The 22,372-nt window shown below is 35.0% G+C and overlaps 1 protein-coding gene across 3 annotated transcripts in view; it reads left to right on the forward strand.

Annotated features, from left to right (window-relative positions):
* Positions 1 to 22,372, forward strand: part of MOSPD2 (motile sperm domain containing 2) — a 32,068-nt gene that overhangs the window by 3,880 nt on the left and 5,816 nt on the right. For all 3 annotated transcript variants that reach the window (XM_052703138.1, XM_052703139.1, XM_052703141.1), the window contains 8 exons: positions 5,387 to 5,542; positions 6,287 to 6,373; positions 8,832 to 8,986; positions 11,228 to 11,288; positions 11,930 to 11,968; positions 12,859 to 12,983; positions 16,594 to 16,764; positions 19,430 to 19,542. In XM_052703138.1, the coding sequence (XP_052559098.1) occupies positions 5,387 to 5,542; positions 6,287 to 6,373; positions 8,832 to 8,986; positions 11,228 to 11,288; positions 11,930 to 11,968; positions 12,859 to 12,983; positions 16,594 to 16,764; positions 19,430 to 19,542 (907 nt within the window). The remainder of the gene's footprint in view (positions 1 to 5,386; positions 5,543 to 6,286; positions 6,374 to 8,831; positions 8,987 to 11,227; positions 11,289 to 11,929; positions 11,969 to 12,858; positions 12,984 to 16,593; positions 16,765 to 19,429; positions 19,543 to 22,372) is intronic.

The raw sequence follows: 22,372 nt of genomic DNA on the forward strand, positions 1-22,372 counted from the left end.
ACATGACTTGTTGAAAACTGTTAGGATAATGTTTTGAATACCTTCCTTATTTATGCTCTGAAAAATTTGTTTTTACAGATTCTTGGCTTTAAGACTGAGAAATGTTGGAAGGGTAAGACAGGAAACTTGTATGGACAGGTTAGCAAGCAGACTTGTATAGAAAGCTGTGATACCGATGTCTGACCTTCCTGTTGAAAGTAAATTTTAGAATCACTGAGATTGGACACTTTTGCTGAAAGTTTAAACTTATCTCTTTTGGAGGCAGATATTTTATTTATATCTTTTAGTTTTATTTTGTTGAATTGGAACAGCTCCTTATTGGGTGGAAGTGATTTTGTTTTCCTCATCTCAGTCCCTGCATGGCTACAGACATTTTTAAACTGCTTTCAGCCTTGCAGATTTCCTCACTTAACAATTGAAGGCACAAATCTGTGTGGTTAAAGTACTTAACATGTAATTGACTTTTGACTTCTAACAGTGGGTTTCCTTTTCCTGGCTATGACTAGAGGAATAATTATGACAGTTTCAGACACAAGGCTTCTTGACTGAAATATCATTTAGAACAGTGTTGGTTGAACTGAAAGGCTTGTTTAATGCCTATTCCAATTCTGTAGTGTAACAAAGTGGTTTTGGGTGATTTTTTTTGTTCTTGTTGTAGGTATGTAGTTGCCATCCCCACTTCTTGGGTTCGTTACGTGACTTCTATTCTGTAACATCTTTTCTAGATAGAGTTCTTCACAGAGGGAGGAGCTATTAGAGATTGTAAATTATTAACTTCTCTAGGATATCTTAGTGTGGAAATTAACTGTACTGCGTCTTTTTCTGCTTTGTATTTTCCAGTCTTGTATTTTTTCTATTCTTGTTGAATCTTGTGAAATTTCTATCTCTTCTCCTAAAAATTTCCTAAAGAAAACATTATGCAGTTTTATCTCCTGGTAACATAGATGAAACTTGCACAAAAAATAAAAAGAGAGTGTTGTGAAAGTACTTGTTTCTTTGGTTTTACACGATTTTTGGAGTTTGAGTGGTTTTGTGTTGTAGTAGTAGTATAGAGACTTCTGTCTTAGAAGACGATAATTAAATCATAGTTTGACCTTAGTTTTCTCAACTGGAAGACAATACCTATTAATAGAGCAGGATGTGTCCCCAACAAACCAAAGTAATGTAAATCAGAACCCTGCACTTAGACAAGAAAAAAGGAAGCTGAGTAATGGGAAGAAGTGGCTGGTCAAAATGAGGTTTTTCTGCTTTCCAGTTACCTCAAATGTTCAATGAGAAAATGGAAGTAATTTGAAGTTGCTGTCTTTTTTTAAAAAGGTTAAACAAGATCATGAAGTTTGAAACCTTAAAAGTTGTATGTGGGATCTGATCCATCTTTTTGCTCTTTCAGTTTTCTGAAGGCTTGTTAGTTGTGAAGAGAACTAGTTTTGACTACCTCTCCTTTCTTTTTTGACTGTTGTATAGTATATTTAAACCAGTTCTATATATATGTATGTGTATATATATATATATATGTATTTATGTATGTGTGTATGTATGTATATATATATATATAAGTGATCTCTGGTAAGAATCCAATTAGGTAAGCAGTATGTGCTTTCTCTTTTCTGGATCTGAGCTTGGTTAGTCACTATGCAGCTCAGAAAAAGATTCTTGCCATGTTCCTGCTTTGTCTTTTCCACTATCTGTGGGGCTCCTCTGCAAGATAGTGGGGGGTGGCTCTCTTTAAGCTGAAGGAGAAACCAGGCTTCCATGCTTATAGACTCATTTCTTAGCTATGAAATGTTCAACAAAAGCTTGGTGCTGTTACTGAGTTTGCAGCTTTTGTTAACTGAACAGAAGAAGCTGCGAACACCATTGCTTGGAACACTCCTTGCTTCCCTTCAGATTAAATAGAAATACCTTAGAAGATGTTGATTATGGACTAAATGGTAGAGATGCCCACCTTCCTGAGTAGGGGCTGACCAAACTGTGGGGTAGCTCTGCATGTGTGAGAAGCCAAGTGTTTAACTTGCTGGTAGGGGCAAAAAAAACCCCATCAAACTAATTAAACCATAAAGAGATGTTGACAGGTGTTATGTGATTGGGCTTAGAGATTGTATCTGAAGTAAGATACTTCGATTTATAGTTCCATTTGAGTTTCCATTTCAGTGCTCCTCCACTTGTGTTTCATTTTGTCCTACTAACCGCTGTGATGCAGAATGTGTGTAAACTATATTTTGAGAATGAGAAGGATTTACTTTCTTTCAGTTTATTCTATTTTGAATCCAGTAACTTCCAATAATTCAGTAACTGCGTTTAAATGTTGCATGATTAACTTGAATTTAGAAGCATTCTGATTTTTTAATAGTGTTGTTTGGAAATAAGTTTCCAGATGCCTATAGAGTTATGAGCCATGCAGAGATTTGAAGAGCAGTTCCTCCCTTAAATGGATGTATTTTCAGTGACTGGATTACTGGAATGACTTCAAATCATTGTTTTATGCGTGATATAATACATTTCGATTTTGGATTCACATTCTCATTCTAAATTTTATTTATTTTCTAGCGAGAATTGGATAAATCAGGTAAGGTTAAAACAGCAGTCAGTGCTCATGTTGCTCTATCAAGTCTTGCTGTGCTTCCTTGACTAAAATAAGGGTGTTCTACAAGTGCATGCGGAGGCAGAATTTGACTGGTTGCTTCTGATTTGGAATTAAATTCATACTGTGTGCCACCTTGTTGAGTTTAGTGGCTGAAGAGGGTGAGAGGGAACTCAGTTTTCTGCTTTCCTTACCTGTCAATCCAGCTTTCTTTGCTTTTGATTTTAAAAGTTTGTATACCATGTTTTCTATGTTCTTTTACTTTCAGTTTTGTGAAGCATGAATTAAGTTAAATTTCTGTTTTTCAATATTCTGTAAGTTCAGAGTTTGGGAAAATCTGTTGGTGGCCCAGAAATGAGTATTATGAAGCACCTTCCACAAAATATGCAAGTGTATTTAAATTATTATTTGATACAAGATGTACTATTCTGTCACTCTTTTGATAGTTGTATTCCCAAATATGTAATGTGTGCAGAAGGAGCCTCAAAAAACAGTGTGAATCCTTTTAGTTTCTGCTTTGTGGTGTGTGTGCTTTTTTTCTTTATTTATGCAATACTTAAATCCTCTTTACAAATAGGATGTATATGGAATGGGTCTTGGGCAAGCGTTTTGCTTATTAATAGCAGTAGTAGTTGTAAGTTATTGTGCTAGATATATAACGCTGATGTGAACTAAGTGTTTAGTACTTCAAAGCCCTCGTTTGCTGTGGCTATGAGTAGTCATAAATGGTACAGATAGCCAGCGTGGCATATTCAATAAGTCCATGTCAGAGGGATAGCTAATACTCCAAGGCTAAGAGAAGCCAGTGCTACTTTTACTGTAGCTCATGGTGGATCTGGCAGCTTAGCTACTGTATATTGTAGTATCTTTGAAGGGGATTTGGACTGAGTGCATGCTACACCAGAAGATGATGTGGAGTCTTTCTACCTTTTTGACTTTATAAAACCTGATTTAGTGACCTGTTTGAATTTGCAAAATAGCTATGGTGTCAGCTGGCGTTGGTTCCTGAGGTCACCTTTCTTCTCTCTGTTGTTATTTTTTATTCTAACTTGAAACTAGATACTGTTAGTCTTTCTCAGGCAAAAGTATCCAAATCGTAAATCATTTCAGGAATAATAAAGTTTCAAATAAGCAGTTTAGACTTTGCAGAACTAAATATGCAAAATCTTTGCAACTTTTTCTGCCTGTGGCTGACCTAGATCCACAGAGAAGTTGAAGAGCATTTCAGGCTGTCATGTGTTGGGTATTCAGACCTGTGCTTAGTCAGAATACAGGGAGCAAGTTGTCTGATGCGATTATGGAAATGATCAGAGAAGGAACTGAAAGAGCTTTTAGTGGGTAATAGGCTGACGGGCAGGAAGGGAACTAAGGAAGTGGGATTGACTCTAGGCTTGGCTAAGGAACAAGGTAAGGTGGTGGGATGGGGTCAAAGGAAGCAAACGCTTGAAACGTAATGAAGAAGAGGAAACTAAGCGAATAATGCATGTGAAAAGCAGTTAGATGTCAAGATGTGCACGGGACAAATAAAGCTGCAATCTGAGTGGATGAATGCATTTAAAATTCTTGCTTACTCATATTTTAAATTGATTGTGTGGCAGGAAACTGAGACTATAAATTAAAATGTCAGTGAAGTGTTATCTTGACATGTAGCTCCATGGAATTAAAAATATTAGCAGAACATAATGTGCTTTTCTTAATGTGTTCCTCTGAGTTAAGGTTTCTGATTGAAGTAGGTATCCCTAAACCATCCACTAGCAGTTAGAAATAATTCAACTGTGATGTCTCTGCCCAAAAGTAGTTTCTTAGAATTGATTGCTGCTGAAGAACAATTTTCAACTATGTGCAAAAGTAACATCTAATTAAGAACCACTGTTAAAATTTCTCACCCTGAAAATGAACGGAGCAAATCACTGACCAGTTCAAGTGAGCTTATGTGTTTCGGTGATCAGCAAAGAGATGCTTATCAGTTGCCTTCAGGAGCCTGTTTCAATTTTCTTGCTTCATTTGCATTCCAATGAATGCAGACTGTAAGGCGAAAGAGGAACACTGAAGTAAAAACTTAGGTGTTGTTCTTTAAGCATATCTTCAATAAAACTAGATTGACTTTGGCATTTTTATAACAAACTTACCTGTTTAAAAAACAACAGCAACAACAAAAACCATGCTGGGGATAAATAGTTGTAATAAAGCAAAGAGTAGCAGAAGCTTCTGTTTCATACTGAGTGCTTCATTTTGTTTTCACTAAAGTAACAGTCTATGCCAAGTATAAAATCTTTTTAAAGGAAATATCTAATGTGATGATATATAAAGCACAATCAAATGTAGTCATTTTTATATATCTGTTCTGACACTTCTTGGTCTGTCATTGTGATGATGCCTGTAAGTTAGACAGCACAAGCTTAAGCTACCTAATTCTTGGTATATAGGTACCCACCAGTACTCAGACTGTGTGCCTGCTTACGTGTTAAGTAGACAAACTTGGTTTTGTCTTTGAAGAACTGTACTTCCCTTCCCCCCCACCCCCCATCTTCTCTATTTCTGATGTTTTTTTTTTTTTTTTTTTTTTTTTTAATTTGAATAAGAATCACAAATTATTTTTCTACTAAGAATAATCTGGTAGTGTTTCTAAATATCTTCACAGTAGATAACGTAAGAAAATAATTGAAAACTTTTATCTGCTAAATGATGAGACTGGAAGAAAGTCTTTATATGTAGTATATTTAGTAGGGTTGAAACATTACGAATCTCCTTTTGGTATATGCATTGCAAATGCTATATTCTTACAATAGTTGTTTTGTTTGCTAGATAAATCAGATAAGTACGATTCTAGAGATGTGGAAAGACTTCAGCAAGATGACAAATGGGTTGAAAATTACCTGATTTGGCGTCATGACGTTGTGGATGATACATTGAAGATGATTGACGAGAGCTTTCAGTGGAGGAAAGAATATGCTGTCAATGGTAAGCTGTGTTATGTAATTCTTGTGATGATGTATGTTGCTTTCCTTTTGAACTGCATCTAACCTCTGTCTCTAGTTTCTTTAAGGCTCTTGCTCTTAAATATTGTATAAATACCACGGAGTACTAAGCAGTAACTCTTTTTTTTTAACCCAATTTAGAAAACTGGGTTTCTAAAACTTAGCTGCTCTTATCATCAAGCTGTACTTCTGTATGTCTTGCAAGGGGAAGAAGGAAAGTAGCTATCTTTAGTTTTCTTTGTGTAATTGCAGGGGCTCAACCTCTTAATTCCTCCACAACTAAAATGGACCTCAAAATATTAATGAATTCAAATAACAGTCAGGTCAAATGTTTTGCTACCTGCAACAATGGCTTGATACTCTAGGTAGAATAGGTGTACATTTTTGTTTCATGGGAGTGTTTTGAAGATGAACTTTACAAGAACTACAGTCTGATTTAAAAAAGGATAAAGCATGAAGGGCTGTAGATATGGGCCTAAAACTAAACATGGCAGTATTTTTTTTCTTTCTTCTAAATCTGTATCTGTACCTCAATCCTGCTGTGCAGCTTGAGAGGAAGAAGATAGTAAAATTCTCAAATTAGCCCCATTTTTGTATTATGTTTGCATATGTCTTGGATGAATGCTTACAAAGGCACTTCTGTATTTTGTTGATGGATTTTTGCATTTTTAACAGAGATGTAATTATTAACCTGATCGTTGAAATGATCTTTCATTTGGCTTTGCAGATTTGACTGAATCTGTCCTTCCAAAATGGTTGTTTGAAAGTGGTGCTCTCTTTCTGCATGGATATGATAAAGAAGGCTATAAATTATGTAAGTTACACAAAACATAATCAGTCATCCTGTATTACTTTTTTTCTAAGCATTTTAGCAGCATCTGTTTTGGAGAAGAAGTTATTTGAAACTAAAAGAACGGAGGTATTGGCAGCGGTTTTTACTAAATGAGATTAGAAATTGATGACTTTCAGTCAGTGTGGAATCTTCTGTGGATTACAGAAGTGAAATAAGCAAACTTTTTCAGCAATTTTCAAGAATCGTAAGCCTTTAATCCTAACTGCCAAAGTTTTTACCTTCTCTGTTGAAGCGCATTATTTCTGTATCTACTGTAATGCATATATAAGTAAAGTAAGTGTTGATAACAGCAGAGCTTCATTTGCTGCTGCTTTTCTGACAGCCCACATACAGTTCTCACATATTTGCAGTGGTTTGCAAATTTTTTTGTGTGTTCTTATGACGCAGGAATATTCAGTAATACTGTGAGCAGCTGAAAACTCTTGGAGAGTGAAATCCTGAATTGTATGTTTAACTGAGGAGTAAGGAATAAAATGTGTAGAGCAACAGTAGGTATTTCCTGAAATACTCTTGACTTTTACTTGACTGTTGTATGTAGATGGGCAATATAGGCAATATCATTTTCTGTTACTGAATTTGCTACATCATCTCATGCAATTAAAAGTAAATAACCTTAAAAACTATTGGAAAAAAAAAAAAAAGAAGACAACTTTAGAAAAATCACCTAGTAGACTATCCAAACAATCTTGAACCAAAGACGGGAGGAAAATAGATCTTCAAATCTAAAATTGTGCTTTTTCTTCTTTTGCCAAAACTGTTTTTTCATCCAAAAATAGATTTGCAGCCTTGTCTCTTATAAACGACTGAGTTTAAAGAACTAACCCGCTGGTTTTCTAACAGTACTGTGACCAGAAAAGTACAGTTTCTATTCCAAGGGTCTATTTTGTCGAGATCTTTATCTTATCCATGTAAGTTACGAGTGCTTTGTGAACAATTGCTGTATTATGCTTCATGATTTTCGTTTGGTCTTCCAAGGTAACTAATCAAGGATAAGTGGTGATGATACATTTTTATAGTATTTACTTAAAAAGCTGAATGTGATTATACTGGTTGGTTCAATTTTGTGAGATTGGAAAGTGAAGTAATAAGACAAACTTATTTTGATGAAAACTGAGAAAACTGTGGAACTGCCTCATGACAAGAATGCGTGCAAATCAGATCACTGAATAACATTTTTATTTTATTGTCACTGATAATTAATGTCTCTATTTCCCACCCCCAATTGTTTCTTCAAGGAATGTTAGCAATTGAGAATATCTCAGCATGCAAATTCAGATTGTGCAGTAGTTAAGAGTTACTGATTAAGTAGCATTTGAGAAATGTTTCTTGTGCCACATGCTCTATTTTCACCATTATCAGAAGTAGATTTTTTAAACTAGATAGAAATTCTTTGAAAAATGTTGGTTACTTTCATGAGAATTCTGCTTCAAATACTTCAAATAGAGTATCTTTCTGAAATTTAGAGAATTCAGTTAATGTATTACACTTAAATCTTTTTTTTTTTTTTTTTTTTTTTTTTTCTCTGTATGTGAAATGGAAAATTTTCTTCCATGCAATTCATAGAACGAACTTAAGGAAGTAAAAGACATTGACAGGAAAAAAGTATTACTTTATATAAAACTTTTCTAGGTTTCAGGGAGAAAAATGTTAGTGCATCTACAGTTATTTCTAGGACTTGTCTATTTTTCTGTTGAAGAGGTACGGAAAATGAGTGTGTTTCATGTTGGACCTCTTGAATACTTCTATCACTTCATAGTATAACCAGTCATTTGGTTTCAGGCATTCTTATGAAGTCTGTTACTTGGAAATCAGCTTCTTACAAGATAAACTTGTCTCTATGTGAGTCATTTCTTATTCCAGAAGATTAAATATCAGGCTTTTATTGAAGTAATGTTACTCATCTTCTGGATTTCTTGATTTTATTTTAAGAAGGTCTGTTGCTTTTTATGTAATTTAGAATAATGCACATATAGTTCTGTTCAGAACATGCCAACTTCAACAGTACAGAAAATTTAGGCAGAAAAAAAGTGTAAAGGTCAACCACAGCAATACTTGGAATAACGTACAGGTCATAATAGCCGAGGACAACATGTATTTAATTTTAAATAATTAATTAATTTTCTTGATAAGTAGTAAAAGTCTTTAAAAGGTGCATGAAGAGTGTTTTCCTTATCTGCTGTTCCTTGTCTTCTGCAATTCTTGGCTTTTTGTCTTAATACAAAAGATGTTAGGAAGAAAAAGGAAAAATATATTGTTGTCCCACTGACTGTTCAGTGTCACGGTAGAATCTTTAGTTGGAGTACAGGCACTGAGGCATTGGTAAATTTCACAGTGCATCTATGTAGTTATACAAGTAATGGCTTCAATTAATTTTGCTTCCTTGGTTCATTTTCTGTGTGCTTCTTTTTCCTTTCACCAGTTTGGTTCAAAGTGAAACTTCATGTAAGGGATCAAAAACAGCAACTTGATAAAAAGAAACTCGTAGCTTTCTGGTTGGAACATTATGCCAAGAGGGATCATGGAAAGCCCTTAACGGTGGTATTTGACATGGCTGAAACTGGAATCAGTCACATAGTAAGTATGCTTATTGCTTTTTTTTTTTTTCCTGCTTGCTTTTTGAATTATTTGATCTACTGTAGAGTATCTGCTTTAGTTGGACTGAATGATCTCTTGAGGCACCTTCCAACCACTGCAATTCTGTGATTCTGTGTTTCTCCATAGCAGAAGATGATTATCTGTGCAGTCTTTTAAACCTAAGTAACGTAGCAGTTACTCACAGCAAATGAGTAGGGCTTGTTCCTGTGACATAAGCAATTTCTGGAATTCTTTCTTGCATATTAAAATTTGTTTAATATTACGTGCTCCTGCATATCACATTATATTTGATGTAGTACACTGAAAACTTTTAATTTGATAAATGACTGAGTCAAAATGATTCCTGTGCAGTAGTTACTTACCAGTTTGGTTTATCAACTGTTATGGATAACAATAGCAGGACTTCATTTTTAAGCACCCAAAAGGCAATAGGCTGAGCCCCCTTTTGTTGTGAATATAGTTGTAGCTTCATTCTCAGTAGTTCAGGCTTCATTGTGTTTTTTGTTGTTTTTTTGTTTTTTTTTTTCCTCAACAAAGCAAAATCTGTCAAGAGTGAGGGATGGAAAAATGTGGTAATGGTGAAGTACTCAGACCTGTAGATGCAGTAGCTGACATCTTTGAAAACAGTGATCTCTTCTGAAAATAACTTTTGAGTAACTGCCTGTGGAGTTCTGTGGTGTTCTCTTCAGCTTAATTCAGCAGAGCAATTAATTTTCTAGAACACACTTCACAATCGAAAATAGTTTAGATTCTTAAGTTGGAGATCTTGCCTATTGTTTGATTGAATGGCATCTTTCTTTTTTTTATGTGGTAGAAATGCCTGACGAAATGAGCAAAACCCAATATTGCCTTAGGTCCTTGCAGTCATGCAGTATAGGGCCACAAACATCAGAGAAGACAGTTTTACAAATAAGTATGGGATAACTCAGTTTTTCGATTCACAGTTGATGTTTTCACCTCTGATTTGAGAACTGTCTATCCATACCCAAAAGATACTAGTTCAGCAATGTGTATTTTTGTATAACAGAAACACAAAAGTCTGTTATTTCCCTTATGTTAAAATAAAAATAAAAAATAAAAATCACAGCCTCCTCGATTTTCTCTTTCTTCAGAATATTTATTCAGAATTCTCCATGAATTCAGCTTCTCTCTATTGTTTTTGAGGCTCCCAAAGACAATCTCAGCAAGTGTTGTTTATAAGTCTTCCATTGCACAGTCTCACTTTGCTAGGGATTTCTTTTAATATCAGTTGGTAGCCACATAGAGTACTTGATAGATTTTATCCAAAAACAGCTTGAGGTTTTAATCTATTTTCCAGAAGGTTTTTCATTTGTTTGCTCCATTGTTAATACAGCCTCATCTCATATGTCAGCTATTCTCATTGGTATGCAGTCAAGTAATTCTGATGGTTCATGCCTTGCTGCAGCATTTCAGGTAACTAGAGTTGATGCAGTTATTAAATTCTCTGCTCACATCTAAATTCGTGTTTGTGGACTTTCATCAAAATAATGGATCCAACCTCCTTATAGCTGATAGTATTGCGTTTGGGTACACAGCAGAAGTGAGAGCAGTGCGCTTGCTAATGCACAGGAGACTCTAATCATTACTTGGAAATCTATCACTGTGTTTATTGCTGTTGAGTGATAAATACTGTTTTGGTACAAGCAACTACCAGTTGAGATAAATACTTCTGCAGAGCGCTATCTTTTGCCTCCAGAGATATCTGAGCTTTCAGTTACTTTATAATTACTGAAGCTACTAATTAGGCTTTCAGTTTGTTGACAGTCCTTACAGTTTGTTTGGTTTTTTTATTGCTTTATCTGTAAGTATTTTAGCAGAGTGTTTATATCACTTTAGAAGTCAGTTGTCCATTGTGCTGTTCTTATGAGAGGATTTTAGGTCCTCTATCAATAATACATTTTGTTCTGCCTCTGGAAGTCTCCTTTGTAGTTGTGGTCATTTCTGTTAGAAGTGCCGGGGAAAATAGAAGTATTTATGGTTTTCCACCTCACTCAAGTATTGTAGTAAGGTATGCCTCACACTATTGTATATATCTGTTTCATACAATGTCTTTTTTGCCCTTTGTTGTGTTACCATTCATTACAAAATCTGGCTGTAATAACAGTGTCACTGTTTTTGCACTGTTTCTCAAGTGCTTTATTTTAACTAATTTGTATTCTAATATTTTGATTTAGGTTATTTACTCTGTTTTTATTTTAGGACTTGGACTTTGTTCGTTTTATTGTCAACTGTTTTACAGACTATTATCCAAACTTCCTTAGTAAGTATTTCATGTGAGATACAGTGTAGGACTTGTATAACAAGAGCAGTTAAGAATATCATTAGTGATGGGGGAGAGTTTATTTATTAATATTTTTGCATACACTTTATCTCATTTTCGGAAATAAACTAAGGACTTGTCCTTGGAATCTAGTGTTTCAACCATAGCAGAAGATCTGACTTTTTAGATAAAGCTGAACTGCATGCTATAGATTCAGAATATGTTTGTGCTTGTAAGAATCAGCACAACTTCAAATCTCAAGTTTATTTACAATAAATCCAAAATCAGCTGGCTTTTCATGATATACAAAGAATTTGTTGTGTATGTATTTATGAACATAAAATCAAGTGAACCTTTTTATCCCTTAGTTCCTTGTTATTTGGAAAGTAGTAAGCCAGAGAAGTCTGTAAACTGTGGAATCTGCCATTTTTGTTATCTTTCACTTAAAGCACCTACTGTCTTTCTGTAGTAATAGATATAGCAAGTAAAAACCAATTAACAAAGGCTTCTGCAAGGAAGTAAACGTGACACTTTCAAATATATATATATTCCTCTTTCTCCATGACTATTACTGCTGCACTTCATGATAAGCAGAGAAATGCATGCATTTAGTATTCAGATTATTTCCTTTACCTTTTCAGCGAAGATAGTGATCTTTGAAATGCCATGGATAATGAATGGTAAGTCAGTTGGTTTATTTTCCACCAAGATTGTAACTTAAACCTAGTATAAGCTGTCTTTCTGTCTGGCATTTCTGTTTTGGGTTATGCTTTAAATGGAGCTCATGTTCACTTTTTATCTTAAAAAACTGGGAGACTTTGATAAATGTCTGTTGAATGTTTCCCGCTGTAATCCTTTCAAAGTCAAGTTCATGATTTAGGAACACTATAATCATTGATAAATACTTTTTACCAGTCAAAAAAAAATAAATAGGTTTTACACTTCCAGGTAGACATATGACCATTGTCCATGTAATTATTGTGTACGTTGATTTGTGTTTCAATTAATATTCTTAACCATAGTTTTTTCTGTGTATTCATATTTTACCACTAATGAAATAATTGATGTGTTCAAAACCACTCCAAATCTAAGTAAGAGCCATTTAAAGCAGCAAAATATTTCAACTGCAAAGAAAATATATAAAACTTCTCCTATCTTCCTCAATCAGACTTGAAACAGAATTGTTTTACACCTCTCCCCTGTGCCGCTCTCTTCTTCCCGGACTTAAATTCCAAGACAGGGAAATAGTCACTGGCTAAATCAAAGATCCTCTTCCCTTTGAAAGTCTGTGGTCTATCTTCATTCCACTATAGAAAAGGTTGTGTTTTGTTTTTTTTTTTTTTTTTTTTTTTTTTTTTTTTGTTTTGTTTTGTTTGTTTGTTTTAATATAAAATATTTTTCTTACAAGTAATTTTTTTTTTTCTTTGTCTGCACGTTCTAACATTTTCAGAACTGGTATTACCATGTTTTATGGGGTATAGTGTACTACTTTTGTAAGATCTACCTGCAAAAAAAACACAACAAAACAAAAAACTTGACAAACTTGTGTATCTTTTTTTCCCCTTTAAAGCTGCTTTTAAAATTGTGAAGGGTTGGCTTGGCCCTGATGCAATAAGTATGCTAAAATTCACGAACAAGAGTGATGTGCAGGAATACATCAGTGGAGAATATTTGCCACCTCACATGGGTGGAACTGTAAGTATATTAACATTCCATCATCCTTTTGTGTTAGATTGAGGCATGTTTATTTAATAACTTATATGGTGTTACAGTTTGGCACTTCATGGATATGAAATTTCTCGATTCTGTCAGAGTGATGGTTTGTAAGTCACATCAGTAAAAAATGGATTAATTTTATGAGAATTTAGTATCTTGCCATCTTAAGTACGGAAATCAGTTCTGTGAATGATTTTAATTATTCATTTGCAAGTCACAGGGAGCCTTGTTTTCAAATTTTCAACAAAAAACACCCTCTCCCTTTCAAGTGCCATTTCTTTTATCTTATTTTCCCCCAGCTGATGAATTAGGGAGATTGAGTGGGTTTATGACAAGTTGTACAAACAGAAAATAGATTTTGTGCCCCTCTGAAATTTTTCGTCTTTTTCCAAAGGCACGATTCTGTGTTTTCTACTGTCATTCCTCATAGCTAATTCCTTCTTCGAAGAAAGAAGCTTGTGGCTTTGCTAACTATTTTTCTTAAGTGCCTATATGGAGCATGCAGACTTGGTTATCTATCCTCCTTCAATCCTGAAGTGTTTCAGTGCTTAGCTAGTGCTAACTGGCTCCATGTTGCACAGCTTCTAGGAATGTCTGTAAGTTCCAGAATCTTGAAGGCTGTTTACCTAAGCTACTGATCTGCAGTAATAAGTTGCAGTGACAGTGATAAATTAGTAGAATAGAAGTGTGTTTGTTTGACAAGGACTCCAAGTGTGTTTACATTTTCAGGAAAAAAATGTATGCATGCTTTTTAAAAGCCATGTATTTTGAGCCTGCAGTTGTTTTGTCTAAATATTGAGTGTCTTTGATATTTAACCTGTTAGGTGGGTGTTCTGAACTTTAAACCTCAGAACTGTCACTGTTTGGAAACATTGTTAACAGGTATTAAGTTAGGCTCCAACATCTTTTCGGAGAAGGCGTATTTTCTTGGTGTGATTGACCTTGCCTTCTCCTGAGTCAACTTGAAATCTGATGAGGGAGTGCACCTACTGCTATTAATGTTGACAGGATTATGGGGTTTTCTGTTTATTTTAAGGTACTATCTGATTCGTAAATACTAATTCCTTGTGCTTTCCTCTCAAATATCTTTCCCCTTTCCATTTCTTTTCATCCTCTTTGATTTCTACCCATTTAGGAATAGATGGTCAGTTTTGCAATCAGCATGATACAGTTGAAGAGCATGGCATATCTGTGTATTCTCTGGCTGTAGTACTGAACAAGCAAAATAGACTCTCCTTTCTACTGTGCTCCCTAATGGTATCTGTCCTAGAAGAGCCAGGTTTTACTGTTTAGGGAAGTGCAGAGAAGGTATATCCTATGGAATACAGGTGTCCAAAAGAAATTTTTGAGACCTCTTTGGGGACTTAAGGAAAAAAACAAAAGGATGATCTATATGTTTTTTGACAAATAATGGGCTCAGGTGGCTGCAGAGTATCTAAGATACTAATTAATACTGATCATGGAAAACATCAACGTAGATTTTTTCATAACTCTGCACGTATGCTTGAACTTCATCTTGCTCAAGAATGAGCATGTGCACATGCAACAGGATTTTTAAACTTCTATATTTGCCCATTTTGTCAGAGGTGAGCAGTTCAGCCTTATTAATTTACTGCTCTCTGCACTAGTGCCAGGATTGAGCAGCATTTTTAACTAGAATACTGTGCTCTTCACTTGGTTATCTAAATTGAAAGCCTATAGCTTGTTTTCTTGAAGCACTGTTTTTAGGTCAGTATTTAATTTGTTAATTAAGACGTCACTGGGCTTTTTGTTTGTGATTTCATGACCACTGTGTACACCTAGTCTTAGAAAATATCACTACCATGAATAAAACTTGTATGGCTCTTGCCAATGTCCCATAATAGAAAACTATCATTTTTTGAAATGGATGCATTGAACATCAAATAAATCTGTTTTGTTTATCTGTCTGAGACTTCAACCCTGTTAGCAGATAGCCAGTGTCACTTAAACTGATTGACTGTGACTGAGAAGTGTGAAACTTTGAGTTGTCTCAATGATGAGATGCTTTTTGGCTACTGCCATTACCCAGCATTGTGGATTAATGTGGCCAAGTGAAGTATGCAGCAAACATAGCATCTCTTTATCAAGGCCACTGTGCCATATGTCCTCCATGGAAGGGAGTGAAAAGGCTCTGTATTGCTTGGGTGAAGGGGAACATTCTGCAAGTCTTCCGTAATATTTCTCTCTGTCTGGAATCTTTTAACAGTTAATTAGTCTGGTAGTGCTACTTAAACGTATTCACCAGGCCCTTCAACTGAAAACTGCTTGAGCTGGAGAATGTTTCTTCCTTTCATCTTTCAGCTAAAGGGCTACAACTGTTACTTCAGCCTGAAAAATAGGAAATCTTTATACCTTGATTAAAGATAAACAGGAAATATGTGGTTTTATTTGAGGTTTCTTTGGATGGCTGTCTATTTAAATTTCTTTCATGGGATCACATAATTTATTTCTGTTGTACAGGGAAAACAAACCTGCCTTTTTTTGTCTGTGCGGGTAGTGTCGTTTGGGACCTGTGGGCATGGCTCCAGTCCGTCTCACAGAATTCAAAGCTATGATATTGACCAATTCAGTTTACTTAGGAGTATAAGACTGTTTGAAATTGCAGTAGGAACAGAGGGCCCTATTTAAACATTTTCTTACACTGAAAACTAACATTTAAAAACTAATTGGGGAAGGTGAAAAGCATTTCTAGTTAACAAAATCTAATTTTTACTGTTTCTCTTTGTTATGGAAGCACTGAGAACCTTCGTATGCTGCTTCTACTTATTCATTTGTTCTGAAGGAGATCTTTAAATTGATTTGGCATGCAAAAATGTGAACTGCAGAATGTCAAAAATCCTCACAATTAATTGAAATTAGAGGTTTTAAAGAATACTTTCAAATTGCGACTACTACGTAATTAAAAATGCAAAGGACTTTTTCTGTCACTTGGAATGCTCTTTAAAAAGATAAAATCATCTCTGTTGGGAAAAGACCTTCAAGATCACAAAGTCCTAGTATCAGCCTGACCCCCATCCATCCTGGCCTTGAGCTCTGCAAGGGTGGGGAATCCACAGCCTCTCTTGGCAGCCAGTTCCATCACTTCACCACCCTTTCAGTGAAAACCTTCCCAACACATAATCTGCATCTCCCTTCCATTAATTTAGAACTATTCCCCCTTGTCCTGTCAATAACTACCTGTGTGAAAAGTTGATTTCCCTCCTTTCTATTATCTCTGTTTAAATATTGGAAGGCTGCAGTGAGATCTCCCGGGACTCTTCTCCAGGCTGAACAAGCCCAGCAGTCACTCTCTCTCCCTGCAGGCCACCCCTCTTTTGATGCAGCCCAGGATACTGCTTGCCTTCTGAGCTGCAAGTGTGTGCTGCTGGCAGTGATAAGATCAGTGATGAAATGGAACTATTGGTAGCGTAAGCTTTCTTGACAGTGATGCAAAGCAAAGTGGATAATTGAAACCTACGAGTTGTTTGAAACAGTATAATGAATTGATGGTATTTCCACTTAAAAACAGTAGAAAAGGCCCTTTGCATTATCCTAAGAGGTCCTTTATAAATCTCCTTTTTCTTCTTAGGATTCTTTCAAGTACAGTTATCCTCCACTGGTAGATGATGACTTTCAAACGCCTTTATGTGAAAATGGGCCTATCACGAGTGAAGATGAACATGAAAGTAAAGAAGAGATAGATACTGATACCAAGGAACCTGGAGATCTGAATGAAGAACAAAATCTTAATCAGAAAAAGGTATCTAACTCTGAAAGCTGAGGCAACTATTCACATGGCTACAAGTCAGGATAAGAGGCATGCGATTTTTGTTTCTTGTCTGGCTTTCACTTTGTATTTCCTCAATTTGAAATACATACACAGAAAAATGGAAAATTAAAATTACAGTTTCTACCTTGATTCTTAGTTTGAAAAGACTGGACTGTTAAGATTGGCTTCTAAATGAGTAAAATGTGTACCTAGTATTTAATATCTTTATTACAGTGAATTATGTAGCGAAATTTAAAAGATGTATTATGTTCAAAACTTGCCTAACTGGTGAACTTCCATTCTTAAGATATCTTGTGGCAAACATCTTAAAATATCTATTTTTCTCAGATGCTTAAATTAAATGCTTGAGAAAATATCAGATAAATAGTAAAATGTTACTATGTGCCTACTTCTAAAAATCGTAAAAGTAATTGCTTATCTCAGAAGAAATTACATCCCTAATGCATCATCTTGTATTGAAAATATAATTTCCCTTCAGAATGTTAAAGGTATTGATTTATGTAGAATTCTATGAAGTTAATCCTCAGAATATGCAATCATAGTCAGTGAGGATATTGTATTTAGAAAGGACAGGGGAGGGGAAAAAAACAAATCTGAAATTCATTCACCAGTGCCACACTTCATTTTGGAATATGAATTGCAAAAGTTGTTCAAAGTAGTGAAATTCTTAAAGATTACATTTTTGTTTTCACTTACTGTTTTATGTTTTTATCAGAATAATTTGAAATGTGGCTGTTTTTACAGTGCTCATTTGTAACTTGGCCATCTATTTGTATAAATATATATCACTGAGTTTAAAGTCAGAAGGAGGCATTACATAGCTATTCTAACTTCACAACAGGTAGACTAACTTGTTTTGGTTGTGGCACATCTGCTAAGATGTGATTCTCAGAAACAGGAACATAATCACTGTTTAGTTTGAAAGTTAGCTTTGGTGCTGAACTGCCTCAATGTTTAATTACTTGCTTTATTTCAGATTTCTACTTAGTGAACTTTTTCAGTATTTAAAAATAACGGTTTATGGTATTTTTCTATTTCCTACAGCATAATCAAGCTACCACTCAATCTTCTGAATTAAGCTGATCATTTATACTCATCCATTCTTAATTTAAAGACATGTTTAATACCCAATCTTTAACATACTTCTAAAATTCAGGCTCCATGCCATTGTTGGCGCTGTTCCTGTTCAAGGAAAAAGTCAGTTGTCTTGCTTCAGTATGCTTTCTGTTCACATAAAAATAACACTTGCCATTTCTAACACAGATATGTCAGTGTTTGCCCCTTTTATGTTGAGCTTCTTCCAAGCTATTTTTCAGAAACTTATTTTATTTTATGAATGTTTGGCATATTAAAAGAGGTTATTTTGTACTTGACTGTTAATAAATATAACTTATCAAATATTTTTGGATAAGACCAACTTCTGAAATGACAGGTTTCAAGTGACCTGTGAAATTTCATTATTATTTACTATGTTACTAGTATTTATTTGCATTATCTGCAGATTTTTGTAATCACTAAGAATTCATCTGATTTATTTTTATGTATGCCTGCTCTAATCCCGTAGAAGTGCCTTTTTCTTTCCACAGAGTAGAGGGAACCATGAGCAATAAACTTAATTGTAAGTGCCTTTTCTGTAGACACCTGTATTTAGCATGTGAGATTCCACCTTCAGTGGGTACTACTGTAATTTTTTTTTCTGGTAATTTAAATTGGAGTTATGTAGAATAAATCCAAACACATTGACTATGCAGTGTATTTATACAATAATCTTTTAAAATAACCACAGTTACAATAAGTGAAGCTATTATGTTTGAGGTGTTCTGTTTTTTTTTTTACAAAAACCCATCTTCTGTGGTACTGTATTTCTTCAATTCCCACACTTCAGATAACTTACATAAGCTGAATACCCTTCCTATCTTCTGTCGCTGTTTCAAGTGGAATAAACACAAAGCTAAGCAGAATGGTTAGCTGGCTGATTTTCTCAAGTCATCATGCCACTTATTTTTCCAATTCTCTGTATTTTTTTCTCCCATTCAGCATTTTATTGAGAATAAAGAACTATAGAGTCGTGAGGTGGACATCCAGCAGGCTTGTTGACTTGTATGTAGTCTCTTAATGTAACAGAAGAAAAGCCTCAGAATTTAAGTTCTGTTGTTTGAACTCTCCAATACTTCAGAGATCAGTTTAAAAAATAAAAAATACATTCAGCAAGTTTTTAATGCAGTGAAAATGTGGAGCTGTTACTATGTTTTCTATTCAGTGTAACAATGATTATAGTGGGGTGTCACTTGGAAACTTTTGCAGTGAAAGTGTAACATCAGTACTTTCTAAACTGCTACTATAAGTACCGTGGTTTGCTTATCTGGTGTCTACAAAAACGACCAACTCAGGCATCAGGAAAATATCCAGGAAGGGGAGAAAAAAGGCATTTTTAATATATAACATGACTTACAATACATTTTTTTATGTGATGGGCTTCCAGAATTGTCAAGCAATGAATACATAGTAAATTTTGTCTGTAGAATGTAAACTGTTGAAATAAGCCTCCTCCTGACGTTCTTTAGAATACCTGCATGAATCTGTAGTGTGTAACCCAGACTTCTAGTTAATCATTATAACCATCATTTTTACTCAGATGAATTCTGTAGAACAAATTTCCAAGTCAGAGGAAAATGACAAAACAGAGTTCAAACCAAAGAATGCAAAGAAAGCACTAACCACTTTTAAAGGACCTTTGTTACATATCAGGTAATAATAATTTTCTTTTTAACAATGTGCCTTGGACACTTGAGTAATTAGTTTTTAAAATAAACTAGACTTTTCCAGGCTATTAAAAACAGCAGTAGTTATTAACAAATACAAATTATTTATGTTTTTCTGCTTTTATGCATTTTCAGTGAATCTTTGTGTATCCATTGGCATGCTTTTTTCTACTTAAGTATGTGTGTGTATATATATATATGAATAGATAAATTGGAAAACTGTCATCAGTGTATATCTGTAATAAGAATGATTGGTAATTTGGCACTATTTCTTACACCAATGAAATCAACTATTTTTGTGAAAACAACTTTCACTGTTAAGATAAAAACTATTGAAGCAAGATTGAAGGTGGCACCTGTGCCAGTACCTTGAACCAATTTGAATGGGTACAATTCTTTATGTGGGAAGTGCTGTCTAACTTGCACACCTGCTTACAATCTCAAATGGCAGTATTTTAATGTCTAGCAGTTGATCTCTTTTTCAGCACAAAAGTTCAAGAAAAATCAATTAGACAATCTCCTTTCTCACTGCTTTTCAGGTTAAGATGCTTGTTTAGAAAATGATGTAGATCTTAACTTGTATTTTCATTTACAGTTCGCCATTAAATGAATGAAGAAAATAGCTAATTTATAGATAATTCCTTAGCTAATTTTGTAACTGCTGCACTGAATTAGATTTGGAATGGATTTGAATAATGACATATTCATTAGCATCTAAACGTTTGTATGTCAAATTTTCATATGTTTGAAATGAAAATTAGCTTTTTGCATATAAATAACTATGTGAAGTTCTACTTTCTTGGTTGGCAGTACAAAGGCATAGACTGTGGAATTGTTATCTTAAAGGGATTTATAAAATCCATGGGCATCTACTTAAGATTTTTCATGAAGAGAACTCAGAGGAAATACTTTTGTTTTCTTTCCTTCTGACAAATGAAGTAGATCCATCCACCTACTTAAAGAAAAAAAAAAAAATTAAAAACAAAAAAAAAAAAAAACAAGTTTAAGAGAAAAAAACACTTCTTTCCTGCTACAAACATAGATGTGTTGCAGATTATGTAAACTCAAGAAGAATGAATGTTACGAATATTAGCACCTTTATAGTTGACTGCCTTGTTATCATGGAAAATAAAAATACTGGTATCCCCCTTGGTCCTGCTTTTTTTTTTTTTTTTTTTTTTCCTCAAGTAAACTCTTGAAAGCATGTGTTCTCTTGTTGCTCTTTGCTAATACTATCACTTTGTAGGTGAAAGCCTGCTTATAGTTTCCCTGGCCTCTTTGTCAGAGCACTGAACGAACAAATAACCAGCAATTTTCTGCTCACAAGTATCTATATCACACATGAGGCATGAATAAACACTGTAGAGCTAGCTTTTGTTTGCTGATGCCAGCATTGTTGTCTTGGCATGGGGACAGAAGCAGAAACTGAGTAACAGCAATGCTGGTACTATGTAGTCAGTAAGAGTCAGTTGCCTTTTTGTCCCTAACTGCTTCTGCAGAGGACCTCCTGCATTGATATTCCTTACCTATCACTGCCTGCCACTTGTTTGCCCTGATATATGACTAGAGCTGAATCACAAAGCAGAACTAGCAAACGTGCTCTTCTCTTTGCCTCACGCATATGGTCATGCTCACAAGTAACTTTTCTCTTTCTGGTTAGTATCACTATTGCATTTGCCTTGTAGGCCTTCCTAGGAAAGGCTGGCGTTTATTGGCCTTTCTCATGAATAACTTACTGTATTTGATAAGGTTAAAAAAAAAAAAACAAAAAAATAACCACAACAAATAAAAGACAAAAGAAAACCCATCTGTTTACTCACATCTTTTTAGCGGAAGAGTAGCTCATAATGTGTTTATAGACAAGACTTTGTAATATGATATGAACTGTTTATTCTCCTCACACCTCAGATAGTAAAGAAGGTAGTGTGAGAAGGCTTGGGCGCTTATAGTATCACCTCCATCCCTTACTATGTAACTGCTTGACTTGACAGGCTGTAAGCCTTCAGAGCTGGCTCTCAAGTGTTCTGCTTTGGGTTTGTTTTTGTCGGTTGCCACAGCTTGTGGAACAGCAAGAAGCATGGGGCTGTGGCACAGTATTCCTTTCTTCTGGCTCTTTTTGCCTGTTTGGCACTAGTTTATGCTTTTCAATCCCATTGATGATTTCTCTTGCATTTTCTCTAACGTTCACACCAACAGTAGCTTAGCATTAATGTCACTGAAATTCCTTGTAGCTACAATCCTTTTCCCTATTGTTGCTGAGTATTTGAAAGTTTGTGAATGGGAATGAAAGATCTCAGAGGAGAAGGAGGTGTACTTAGTTACCTTATTAGCCTTTTTCACACCCATCAATTTTTGCCTTGCTTAGCACAGTTCCTTCCTCCCTATCAAGAATGTTTTCATGTGGACTGTCTAGCATACTGCAAAACATAGGCACCTTCCTCCCATGCAATCACTGTTGGACTCTTGTTCTAGCATAGGAGTTCAGAATTGCCATCCAGCACCAAGAATTATTTCTCTTGGCTAATATGCTGATGTGTTTAGACGAGAGAGAATAAAGCATTGGTGTTATTGAGATTGAGGAAGAGATAAAAAATGAAACTAGTATTCAAGAAAGAGGCAAAGAGCAGAAGAAGGCAGAAGTAAGTTCTTTTTGAAAAAGAATATCCAATGCCATATTACTACATGCTATGGGTGTTCTTTGCATAGTCCTTACACTGCATATATGAAGGAAGCAGTTTTTCATTGTTACTTGAACTTCCTGTCAGCTTGTAAATGAGCATGCCCTACTTTAGGCCTTGCAGTGTTCATTTGAATCC

The sequence above is a fragment of the Tympanuchus pallidicinctus genome, unplaced genomic scaffold, assembly GCF_026119805.1.
Source record: "Tympanuchus pallidicinctus isolate F22 unplaced genomic scaffold, pur_lepc_1.0 scaffold49, whole genome shotgun sequence".
Lineage (NCBI taxonomy): Eukaryota > Metazoa > Chordata > Aves > Galliformes > Phasianidae > Tympanuchus > Tympanuchus pallidicinctus.